This window comes from Branchiostoma floridae, chromosome 10 (genome assembly GCF_000003815.2).
Source record: "Branchiostoma floridae strain S238N-H82 chromosome 10, Bfl_VNyyK, whole genome shotgun sequence".
Lineage (NCBI taxonomy): Eukaryota > Metazoa > Chordata > Leptocardii > Amphioxiformes > Branchiostomatidae > Branchiostoma > Branchiostoma floridae.
In genome coordinates this window covers 4,019,211-4,032,152 of record NC_049988.1, presented here as the reverse complement: position 1 = coordinate 4,032,152, position 12,942 = coordinate 4,019,211, and the positions used below count along the sequence as shown (strand labels likewise).

The 12,942-nt window shown below is 39.5% G+C and overlaps 1 protein-coding gene across 3 annotated transcripts in view; it reads right to left on the bottom strand.

Moving 5' to 3' along the window:
• Nucleotides 1-12,942, bottom strand: part of LOC118424164 (potassium voltage-gated channel subfamily H member 6-like) — a 109,685-nt gene that overhangs the window by 53,216 nt on the left and 43,527 nt on the right. For all 3 annotated transcript variants that reach the window (XM_035832698.1, XM_035832696.1, XM_035832699.1), the window contains exon 2: nt 8,890-8,996. In XM_035832698.1, the coding sequence (XP_035688591.1) occupies nt 8,890-8,996 (107 nt within the window). The remainder of the gene's footprint in view (nt 1-8,889; nt 8,997-12,942) is intronic.

Genomic DNA, 12,942 nt, shown 5'->3' with positions numbered 1-12,942 from the left:
TTCTGTCTCGGGGGGGGGGGTGCTCCACTTGGACATATTAGCCACAGTGCACTACACTTCACATGTGCACTTCAAACCATGAGCCAGCTTATTAGCAGAGACCTTTTCAAGGCCCAGCTGTCTATCACAATCATTGTGCAGACGGTTGGATGATTTTGACATTGTTTTTTTAACATTCAGGGCCACTCACACCAGTATGGCTTGTGGTTAGGAAACAAAATAGAAAAAAGGTTGATAATAACTTGACATTTAGATTTTTAGCAGAAACTCTTCAGACCAAGCTGATTTTGGCATTGGTTTTCTCTGGTCTCATGCCAGAATGGTTTGTGGTGAGGATAGGGGAAAATATTCAAGTTACAGATTTGTGGATTTTTGCTTTTGCCACGTTTTTGGCAGCATCTGGTTGTCTGTCAATGATAACTCAAGAATGCATGAGTCAATTGCCTTGACGCTTTATATCTGGGTACGTTTTAATAGGACCTGAAAATTAGTAGATTTTGGGTCCCTTAGCAAATTTCTTGAGTCCCTTAGTATCTCTCTTTTTGATATCTGGACAATTAAGACATGGTCAAGATTTTTGGTTGATAGATAGCTCTTGTGGATATTCATTATTCTCCTACTACAGGTCTGTGACGTGTAGTACAGAGTGATGCAGAATAAAATTTCTAGTCCAGTTGCTTGTTATGAGAAACAGCATTGGCCTCTTCTTAGCAATCACCTGGCCATTACGACCACTTTTTCTCGGTCCCAAAAATTTTCCCCATTGACGTAAGCATTAAGCGACCTCTTCACAATGACCAACTGACCAACGCGACCGCCAAAAATTAGGAACAAATCCCTGTCCATAACGACCGCATCATTTTCAAATCTTGAGGCGTCATCGACTTTCAGTGATAACTAGCGCAATTTTGTTCCAAATTCGGCCAGTTTGTGTTGGATTTTGACTACCATTATGGTGTTATGTTCAAAATAAAGATGACGGCAGATGCACGTGCGTGTGCTTGCTATTTGCCATTAAACTCATTTGTCGATACTCTTCTAACCAAACACCTGATCAAATCGACTGCTTTTGCCCAGTCCCCCGGGGGGTCGACTTGGACAGGTATTTGAAAATGAAAGCAGGTATATCACACCTGTACATTGACTCAGGTTTATGCCAAGTCATTTCAAAAAAATGATAGAAACTGTGAATATAGCAGTTCTACTTTAACTTTGTCCATTTTGATATCAATAACTGGTGCAACAGTTTTATTTCATCAAATATCAGTTGCAACTTCTAACCAAATCACATTACAACAGGGCTATTGATTAGAATATGCTATTTACAATGATGAGCAAATTAATCAATGCTTTCATATGCAGAGGAGAGGATAGTCAATTCCTTCTATAGTATATACTTAGAGATAGAGCCAATTTCAACAAGATTGAAGCTAATCAGATAGTCATATGTTACACATATAACAAGATTATGCTTATGTTTCAGAACATTTTGGCTCAACTATAGACCACACACTCACTGTATAGGACTTATCATTTTATGGGCTGTAGTCATTAGCTAATTCATTTTTGTTGCCATGATTTGATGGTTGGACACAAATTTATGGGTGGTCACCCATATCATAAAGCTTAATATAGTTATTCATTATCGGATGTCCTCATGTAACCCTTGTCCTCTGGAGTCCAATAACAATTTTTGTCCTCGGAAGTGGGACAGAAAGACAGAAGTCCCGTGATTAAGGACAGCATCGCCTCGAGCATGTTAAGGATCCCACCACACTTATTGAAAAGAGTCGGGGTCCATCCTCAGGCCTTGGAAAAAATGTTGTGTTTCCTGTTTCCTAGAAAAACTGATGACTCTTACTAGACTTTTTTTGGTGGGCAGTGGAGTCACATAACTCACATTTAGAATTTTTATTCAGCCTGCTTCCTATTGACGTAAAAATGCTGCTTGTCCTATTCAATGAAGAAGAATGTATCTTTTGTGTACAAACTTAAAGTTTGACATTGAAAGACAAATATGCTCATGCATTTCAGTTTACTTTGTTCAACTGTATTATAATATGTCTCCCTAGAATTTTGACCAGCCTAAAAAATTACAAGAAAAAACATAATCCCTACCTACCGACCCTACTTTTTCAGAACTGGAACAAGAAACACAACATTTTTTCCTAGGCCCTACTAGTTTGAATGGCTAAAACCTTAAAGTCCAGTCTTATGCAGCTTTAACATACCATACAAAACTGGTATGTTACATCTAATGGCAGTTTACTATGAAAAACAAACAACGAATGTAATTATCACGCAAACCAGATTTTCAGCAGCGTGGGTCATGAACGACAGAAATATCTGAAATACAGTCAACCTTTATTATCGGCCACCTTTGCATAGCAGCCACCTGGCCATAGTGGCCACTTTTTGTCGGTCCCTGGATTTCGTAATGATTAAGAAATACGCTTAGCGGCCACCTGTCCAACACGGCCATGGCCACACGATTTCCGGTCCCGTTGACACAGAAACACTGCCTATTGCAACCATACTGCAGCCTCATGTCACCCTGCACCGAGTTTGAAGTTGTAGTTTGCAAGGATATGGAGTTCCTGACAGGGTCATTTTGGCTGTAGCAGAAGGCATGTCTTAGCATTAAAGTGCAAGTCTTTGTTGGTGATTTTACCGATCGAGACAATGTTACCTGGTGAGAAAGATTAGTGGGACCGTAAATCATGTGTAGCTTGCTCATGGTCAATTGATCAACATTTTCTCTATGATAGCCATATTTCTCCAGTCCCTTGAGTGGCTGCTATAGACAGGTTTGACTGTATTGAAATCACAATACATGTTCAATGTTGTACATATAACTATACTTCATATGCTTATTTTCATTTCTGAACTCCAAACAGTATTGAAGATGACAGTTACTCAAGCAACTGGGCATATCATCAAGTTTAAATAAGGACACATCCCAAATGCACGATTACAAGTTTGCCAGATGAACACAGCTGAAGACAAAGATGGAAAGGACCATCCAGGGAAACCAGCATGAGTACAAAAGTCACCGTTTGAGAGACCCAACATCATTCTTCATCTATTCCGTCTATGACAGCTACGTCTTAGTCCTGATATATCTACATCCACATTCATTAATCTAAGATGGTAGAAAGCCTTTCTAAAGAGGTCACTGACTTCCTTCATGAGATATTAGTAGCTAGTCTATGTGCAATTTGTTTGCCCGTGTGTGTGTCTCCAGAATAACTGAAGAAGCCCTGGATAAATCCTGATGATAACTGGCTTGGAGGTTGGGGTCAGAAAAAGATATCTTGTGTTCTGCTGAGGCTATGGCCATAATTTTTGAGTGGCAGACAGTTCTTGTGGCAGAGACTAAGTGATGTAGCTTTGGGCCCCCAGTCTGAAAAGTCTTTACCTACGTCTTGAAGACTTTCTTTTTAACAGCTGTAGCAGTCATTTTTACAGTGCTAATTCATAAAACATCATCTATTCCAAAGTTAACGTGTTTTTAAAAAACAAGAAATTGGAGATCTCTTGTGTCCCTGAGATTTTGTGACTCTCTTGTTTTATTTATCATTGTAAATTTTTTGCCAAGTTAAACACATTTTTTTACCATCTACAGACCTAGACAAAGCCTGCAGCACCAACTGTAGAACTATATAACGCTAGTTCACCTTTATCCGTAGGGTGACATATATTCATTGTCCTTAAAAACAGCACATTTAGGAGTATTAAGTCTGCTGACAGTGGTTTCAAATATAATGTAATATTTTCAAAATGTTCCGATTTGAAACCACCGTTGACGCGTCCGTCAACATCATATCCCTAAATACGTTTTTTTCAACAAATATAAGTTACCCTCGGATAAAGGGGAACCAGCGTTACATGTAAATTCAAACTCATGCCAACTCCACTTCTTGCCACACAACTGAAATGAATTTAAACCCAGTCAAATAAGAAATGTAAAACAACTTATTGGGATAACTCAGCCCACAACATCCCGTGTCCGGATTCAGTGCTATATGTGGATGCTGCAAATGGGATTTTCTTTGCCTGAGTGCACTCAGTATATCCGGAGGGCTATCCATACACTCCATAAGCCTCCAGGATGGTCATCTCTGATCGTTCTCCATGATAGCATTATACCGCTACATGAAAGTTTTATGAAGAGTTTTCTGCAACTGGGGCAAAGTTTGCATCTCATAGGCAAGACTTCGGGAGCGACTCTGACAGAATGTTTTATTAGCGGCAAAGAGGGAGGGGGTGATTTTCAGATATGTGAGACAGTTCAACGACATTTGTCACAGTCTTGCTTTACATACAGAAACGGGTATACATTGTATGCCACTTGCAAGCAACTCATGTAAGATTGTTTGGAGCACCTGTTTATCTTTCTAAATGTTACAGTAAATGTATTTAAGTTCATGGGGATCTAATTTTGCAGTAGCGGGGAAAACGCGGTAGTTTTAAGTTCATGGCAGCACCATGCACTGTAGCCTCTTCACCTATTACTGCCATGGAAATATGTTCACGGTGGTTTTAAGTTCTCGGTGAAGCAGCCACCGCAAAAACCGCAAACATTAAACCACCGCAAAAGTTTCTGCATTTACAGTATATCAACTCTTTAAGAAAATACTGGCATTCAAACATCTTCAAGTTGATAACATGTCCTTGTGGCACAAGCAGAAACACAACCCTGCTGGTTGGCCATCTGGGTCAAATTCCGTGGACCTGTGGACTGGAGAACAAATTCAGCAAATTGTCTATAGGATTGGCCCCAGCTATGACATGTTGTAAGGCATTGCATTCTTCATTTTGAATGGTGATGTAGGGGTGACGAAGTGTGCTTGGATAAAACACGAGAGCTGTAGCAAAGCGGTAATGAACTAATAGCTTAGGAAAAAGCATCATACCTCATCCTCTGTCAAATGTTTGACCGCTTTTATGTGTGATATATATGATACAGACCATTATGTCATACCTAGGCCGCGATAACATTTGATACAGGTGTTTCGGACCAGGTGATGAAAAGCCGTATCACACAGGCTTTGAAGTTTTATCACACCAGGCTTCCATTGAATATTTTGAACATACTCTGTGCACGCTGAGTGCGGGATGGTTGAAAATTTGAATACCCGATTTTGATGCTGTAACATTGCTGTTGTAAAATGTTTGTTGTTTGTGGGCACCAAATTTTCTAAACTTCTGGCGCATTTTGCATTAAAAAATGTGTCTTCTCAGGTGGGTATGACATAAATAGAATACATCACGGTGTATTCCACATCACCCTTGGTCCCAGCCCTCCCGAGGGTTGGATCACCCGCAGTTGGGCTGGTACTTAAGGTGATACGGAATGCACCGTGTTGTATTCTATATTTATTTAGTTGCCAAGGACTTACTGGCAGGACTTTGGTACCCAACATACGTACCAACCCACCCACATGCACACGACATCAGTTTTAGAAGCCCCCCAATTAACCTCCCTTGCCTCATCAGAGTTTCAGGATCAGAACGTACTCTTCCCTGCATTAGACCATGTGCCTTGGTGACCTATATGAAAGGGCATCCACAGCTAATGTTTAGTTGCTGGGGTGAATCTTTTTGGCCCAGTGGTTCTTGTGCAGGGAGGTAAAGTACCTTGCACCCTCAAAAGTCCTATTAGATCTCTTTTGCATATTAATTCAAAGATAGGATGTATAAACTTCCTCTCCAACAAGATCTCTTTTGTGTCACTGACTAAAAGTAGTGGACCGGTGCCAAAATCATATCCAGTTGCTTGAATAATTGCTATTTGGCATATCCTATTACCCGGATGTCTAACCTTCATCAACGTATTTTACCATCTGTTTTGCTAAAAAAAAAACATCCACCTTGAACCACACCTCATCAAGGAACAGACTCTAGAAATGGTTTGTGAATAGTGTCCACCAGGGATAAACATTAGTCCACTAGCCCTATTGTCCAGGGCAAGTGAAAGTGCTGTTCGGGCAAGTGCATGTCCTACCCCACTTGTCCGATCGGGCAAGTAAGATTTTTCCATTGATTTTAGTGCAATTTTGATATATAAATGTTACTTTTTACAGTCATGACATCAAGCAAGTGTCTACAGAGAATTCCATTGCTGGAAGTGAAAATGCATAAACTAGTAACAGTGACATTTGAATTTTGGGCAAGTGAAAAATTGGTTTCGGGCAAGTACATTTTTTATGTGCTTGCCCGATAGGACAAGTGGATTTTAGAAAACTTGTTCAACCCTGGTCCACAGGTTGGTTAATGACTGTTCAATAAAAGCCTTTCTTAACGTTACCACATACTTTTCAAGAACTGACATTAGCTTCCATAACCATCTGTCATCTTCTTCACAATAGAAGCAGTACGTCTGGAATCACTTTATCTAGATAGTAGTTAACAATATCTATATTCACATGTATATGAGTGTGACAGTATTTGTTAGTAGTGACACTTAAGCCGCAGTGCAAAGTGAACCAGTCATTTTTGCTATAAAAAAGATGACAGGTGCTCATGGAAATATTTCATCTAGAAAAACCTGTGGTTGTTAGTAACGCTAATTCACCTTTATTCGTGGGGTAACCTACATTCATTGTTTTAAATAAGACTGGGCATTATAGAGATTTCAGGTCGACAACGTGGGTTTTAAACATCAACATTTTCAAAATATTGCAATGTGAAACTACCTTCTATCGACTTAACGATCCCCAAATACCCTATTTTTACATGTATATACAACGGATATAGGTTACCCTACAGATAAAGTTGAACTAAGATTACTCATACATATATGAGTGTGACAGTATTTGTTAGCAGTGACACTTTAGCTGGAGTGCAAAGTGAACCAGTCATTTTTGATACGAAGAAGATGACAAGTGCTCATGGAAATATTTCATCTTCGAAAACATGTGGTTGTCAGTAGATATCTAGAAAGAGTTGTTCACATCAATGTCCTTAAAGAAAACATACAGAGGAACATAAAATGGGACATACAGGTAGAAAATATTTCAATACTTTTGTTCTTATACTTGCACAACACACCTAACTGACTATTACTATTTTATGCATCAGTCTTTGTACCAAACGCAACCTTTGCTGCAAAGGGGCATCCGCAGCAAATGTTCATACGCCATCTGACGTTGTATATCTTCCCAGTCCTTCATTCCATCGAACAAGGTCAGTAAGTGTCGTTACGATCGACTAATGGTAGGAACCTTTCCAGACTGCAGATGACGGCATTTCATTATGCTGTCGTCAGAAGACCTATCTGGGTATCTGACCACATGCATGTGCTCTGGGATGTTTGATAGCCAAGATGTTTTTATCGGTGCAGTAGTGAAAGAGAATGAATGTATAGACTCATGCAATACACTGAGTATTCAAAGCATTTAGCCCTTGCATTGGGAAAGGCATATTCAAATTTTCCCTCACTCAACTCAGCTGAAAATGAGTACTGTAAATGCATTTAAGTTTGCAGGGATTTACTTTTGCGGCAGCGGGAAAATGGACATTTCGCGGTGGTTTTAAGTTCACAGTATCGCCATAGCCTGTAGTCTAATGATATCATGGAAAAATTTTCGCGGTGGTTTTAAGTTCGTGGTGAAGCGACAACCGCAAAAAAATGGAAGCATTTACAGTATCTAGAAATCCTCTTCAATTGGATTTAAATATCAGTTGATTACAGCAGAAAGAGACTGTGTAAAATTTTCTTTTTTCCTTCGCACAATCGTTGAGTGGAATCGACTGCCGGCACACATTGCTCAGGCCCCAACAGTTGAGGCCTTTATGGCCAGTCTGGCTTGCTTACCCTAATCCACATGCACCCCCCTCCTAGAAGAAGAAGTAAAGTATGAGGGGCGTTCAATAAGTAATAACTCTGACTCATTTCCCATAGCAGGAGACTAATGAAACTTGGCACAGTTATTAGTCTTTCTCTTCATAGGAACCACCCAGAGTTATGCATTTCTCCCATTGTTTGATGCAGCTCTGGACACTATTTGTGTAGGACACCCCAGGTTGGTCCTCCCACAGATGCCTCATCAATGGCAGTACAGGAACGACCAGGTCTGGGAGCTGTTTCCACAGACTTCCGGCCATGTTTGAATTCAGGATGCCAGCGTTTTACAAGGTCATATGATGGGGCATCATCACCATAAGTTTCTTTCATTTCATCAAAAGTCTCCTTGGGTGTGCCTCCTTTCAAATACAAAAACCGGATCACTGTGCGACACTCAACTGGCTCCATTTCACACCTGGTCCATTTCACACCTAACTCAGTTCAAACACCAGTAAATCAGAAACCACGATTAGTTCAGAGCTCTTGTTTGCAGCATAAACTATAGAAATATGCATCATTACACATGCAAAATTTCATTTAGATCAGACAACTGGAAGTGGGTCAGAGTTATTACTTATTGAACGCCCCTCGTAGAGGTCCTATGTTTGAGGAGAACCACACCTCAAGTATGGTAAAAACCCACCACACTTATAAAAAAAAGTAGGGGTCTATCTCAGAGTGAGCAAATCAAACCTTACTGAGTCTGCTCTCCAGATTGACATTTTGAAAAGCTGAAAGTACCTATTATTTATTCTCTCAACAATTTTGTTAAACCTTGATAAACAAATGAATACAGAAAAAAGGAATACTGTTCATGCATTTAAATTCACAGGAAATTCCTTCACGGTAGCTGGAAAAGGACTGTTTGCAGTGGCTTTAAGTTCACGGTCGCACCATGCACTGTAGTCTCTTACAACCATGGAAAAATGTTCGTGGTGGTTTTAAGTTCGTGGTGAAGTGTCCGCCGCAAAAACTACAAATATAAAACCACCGCGAACATTTCTGCATTTTCAGTATGTCACACAGATGAAGACACTAACCTGCATAAGTTCCGCCCGTGAGTATCCACACAGTTCACAAAACCCATCATTGCAGAAGATGATGGCCAGATTTTCCACCTGTGCATTGGCAATGATGAAGTTACGATCTGTAAAGAGAAGGGCACAAAAAGTATAAGACAAAACTCCTTACAAATCTGATGATAACACGAATTGCGAAAAATTGCAAAACATTTTCACTTTTTATACAAACTCTAGAAAGCTCACATCTTTAAATAAACAATACAATAGCTAAGCATGTCATTTTTTAACATGAAAAAAGGTTATAAGATTATTTGAATCTACCATCTTATCAATATCTACATTGATTATCAAGCAAAGTCAGTAAAATGACATCCACACAAGAATAACACCACCTAACAAATTAGCACTAAGGACAGATCAAAGGATCAGATTTATAGAGTGCATCATAGCAGAGTGTACAAATCTCCTTTGGCACTGCTTGAATTAAAATGCCAAAAAATATCATGTTTACTAAACTGATACCTCAATTTCATTGACACAATTGAAGAAAACAGCATGCAAGTAATCACTGCAATGGTTTGAAATTTGGAGGATACTGAATGATAAAAGGCTTCATACAGCGAAGTTGTGCCTTGAAATTTGAGCTGTTCTTATCATATCTGGGTGAGGCTGAGGCTTGATCACCTCTCATACGCAGGACTTTACGTCCCATCCAAAAGGACTAACGGAACCCCTCACGCCATGCAACCTCTGCCCTCTGAATCCATGATCTTTGACCCACATGGCAAAGCAACAAGTGGCGAGACACCAGTTAGGCCACAACAACACAAGCTAATAAAGAGCCGCTGACTTCAACATGTACACAGACTCTTACATGTCAATTTTCTTGCCTAAAATTGCATTTCGAAGGATTCAACGCTCCCAAGTAATTGAATGACCTTTTGGGTCAATCAATTCTACACCATTAACAAGTAAACAGCCAACATGCTAAAGAGTTTTGGGGCTGGTAATCTTTGACCTAATTCAATCTGGACAATAAACTTAGTACTCCTTGTTGCATACATGTAACGCTAGTTCACCTTTATCTGTGGGGTAACCTATATCCGTTGTTTTAAAAAAAACAGGGTATGCAGGGATATTTTGCCAACAGGTGGTGGTTTCAAGCTGCAATATCCTGAAAATATTGCAATTTTAAAGTAACCTCCGTTGACTTGATATCTGTACATATCCTGTTTGAAAAAAACGGAAATAGGTCCCCCTGGATAAAGGTGAACTAATGTTATGTAAGATTGGTCAAAACTGAAAGCATTTGAACAAAAATGAATAAGCAAGACAAGAAAATAGCTGAGAGCAATGAAAGCACAAAATGAAAAGGATAGTAAAAATACTTTAGCAAGCCTAAACACTTTTTTCAACATACCTGCACTGCTGGCACAAGTAATGTTCAAAATATCAGACAGGTTTTACCTGCATTTCCTTTTTGTTCTAAAATGGAATTTATGGATCACGCTGTTTATTGTTCATTTAAACTTTGGGCGTCTAAAATAAAACCACTGCTTACATTTTGAGATTCACAGTACCTAACCAATGACCAGTGCGGGGTAAACGCTTGCTGCCAAATAGATACAAGAAACACCTACAAAACTCCAAATTCACCTACACTTAGACCTGTATAATAAAGATACAATCATGATCATTGTATATTTCAAGCCCTGAAATAGCTCCGGCTTCCACTCAATATGCAATCCCAAAAGGGCCCCTGATTGCTATGATAAAGTGACCCATATATAACACGGACTACAGGTAAGATCCAAATGATCAATCTTCCTAATCTAACAAAAGACTAACAGAGAGATGGTGTGAATGTGCTGCAGAATTGGTAATGGATAATAACACGAAAGATGATATCACAGTTTCCTCAGCAATACGTTCTTGTCAATTTCTGCAGAAATTGTCCATCACAAAACAAACATCAGCTGTAAGCTAAAATTTGTGATCAAAGAAATGAAATGAAAACATTAAGCATCTTGTAGTTCTGCTGGTAACTCTAAAATGACTAGATAAACCGTTTTAATTCAGATACTAGAATTCAAATACTATTTGTGATATTCTTTAAACTTTGAAACCTCGCCGGGCGAAATTAAAAGCATTTCATGACCAAAGGCAAGAAAAGGTCATGATACCTTGACCTACTCTGCTATAGATGAAGAAAAATGCATTCACCTTCATCCAAGCATTAAGACAAATTATTACCGAATGAGTAATTTCTGCATTAGCAAATCTGGGTCATGCCTGTTTATTATGTGTAAATGAGAAAAGTTAATGGCCTTTCCGCACATTCCAGCTGCCCTGGGGACTTTCTACTTTGTTCCAGGTCATTGTCTGGTTTAAATCATTTTCGTAGTTTGACACAACGGACAAGGCTTGTAATGGAACAAGAAAACTTTCCTGTAATCTAAATGGCGGAAATCTCTTTTGTCCATCATGTAATTGCAAAATGCACACACTTAACGTTGCTTTATCCTTTAATTTGGGAAAGATGTCAAATATGAACAATAGCATGTCTTGTTGAACATTTTTGTAGAATGACTACTTAGACTTAGACTTAGACTTAGGGGCTCCCGTGTCGTCCGACACATGAGGCAGTCAGGTTGGCCCAGCAAGCTCTGTCGGCAGCTATCCTCTGTATATCCCTCCATGACTACTGGTGTAGATTAATTTACAAAGCTTGCAAAAGCATCTGACTATTCCCAATTTATCCCCACATCCCCATCACAGCCTTCCAGTATTCCAGCAAATATCCCTTCACCCCATACCATTATTGCAGCCTTACAGCCAGTGCTAATCAAACTCAATCCATTCATCCTTAAACCCCTATTGCAGCCTTCACCCTGCTAATAACTAAGTATACATCCATTCATCCATAAACCCCCATTACAGCCTTTCAGTCTGCTCTTGGCAATTTAGCCATTCCCTTTGCCCTCATCGTGGAAAGCCACTCCGCCCTAGAAAATCACAAGGAGTCAAACAACACTATTACACTTGCGATAGTCTGAGAGCAGAGTGCAAATGCATGTCATTTCAATTCTGTGTCATCGCCCAGTCTCCGAAGTAAGGTGTTCAATGCAGCATATCTGTCAAAAAAATCTGACACTACAAAAGGGAAGACGAGACTCTCTGGCTCCGCTCTAAAATGAGTCCATTGAAAGAAATCCCTGATTCAACCATTGGGCCAGAACAATCATTACCCTTTCTCTTACAGCTGACCCCACAATGCAACCTCAGAAATTCCTTCGGCTATTCACAGACACTTATTACCTCCATGAAAAATGTTATTACCTCCATGAAAAATGGAGGTTCTGGTCGCATGTGTGTGTCTGTGTGTGTGTTTGTGTATTGTTTCTACAAATTTCTGGTCTACCATAACATAAGACTATCTGGATGGGCTGTGATGATATGTGGCAAGTGGATACTAGGTTATAGAAAAACAAATGTCATGGCTCTCGATTATGGGGTCCAATATCAACCTTGACCTTTATCTTGCCAATACCTACTCAAACACCAGACATATTAGTCTTGACGACAAATATTTGTTTGTAAACACACATTAAGACACATATACACACACACATATAGACAAACCCGAAACAATACCTCCATTCGGGTGTACCAAAAGTGCGAAAGGAACAAAAACGAACAAAAAAGAATGAAACTTTTAGGAACTAAAAAGAAAGTACCGAATGTGCAAAAAAAGGAACAAAAAGGAACTAATTAAAGCGATTTTTCGTTCCTTTTCGCACTTTCGGTACACCGTGCCATTCTGCATGCAGGTGATTACAGCTTTATAGGCAACATAAGTTCAAATCTTTGGATGGTATCTGAGCATTGATTTTGGCATGATTCCATGGAAAACACTATGCACTACTTTGGACAGATGGGCTGTAATATGCAACCATCGCCGTAAGAGTTTTCCATAAACGCAGAAACTGCTGTAAGCAATTTATAAAGCCAAGAAATGATTAACGAATATGTCATGACTGTCGTAAATACGTCAAAGAATAAGCACATGTC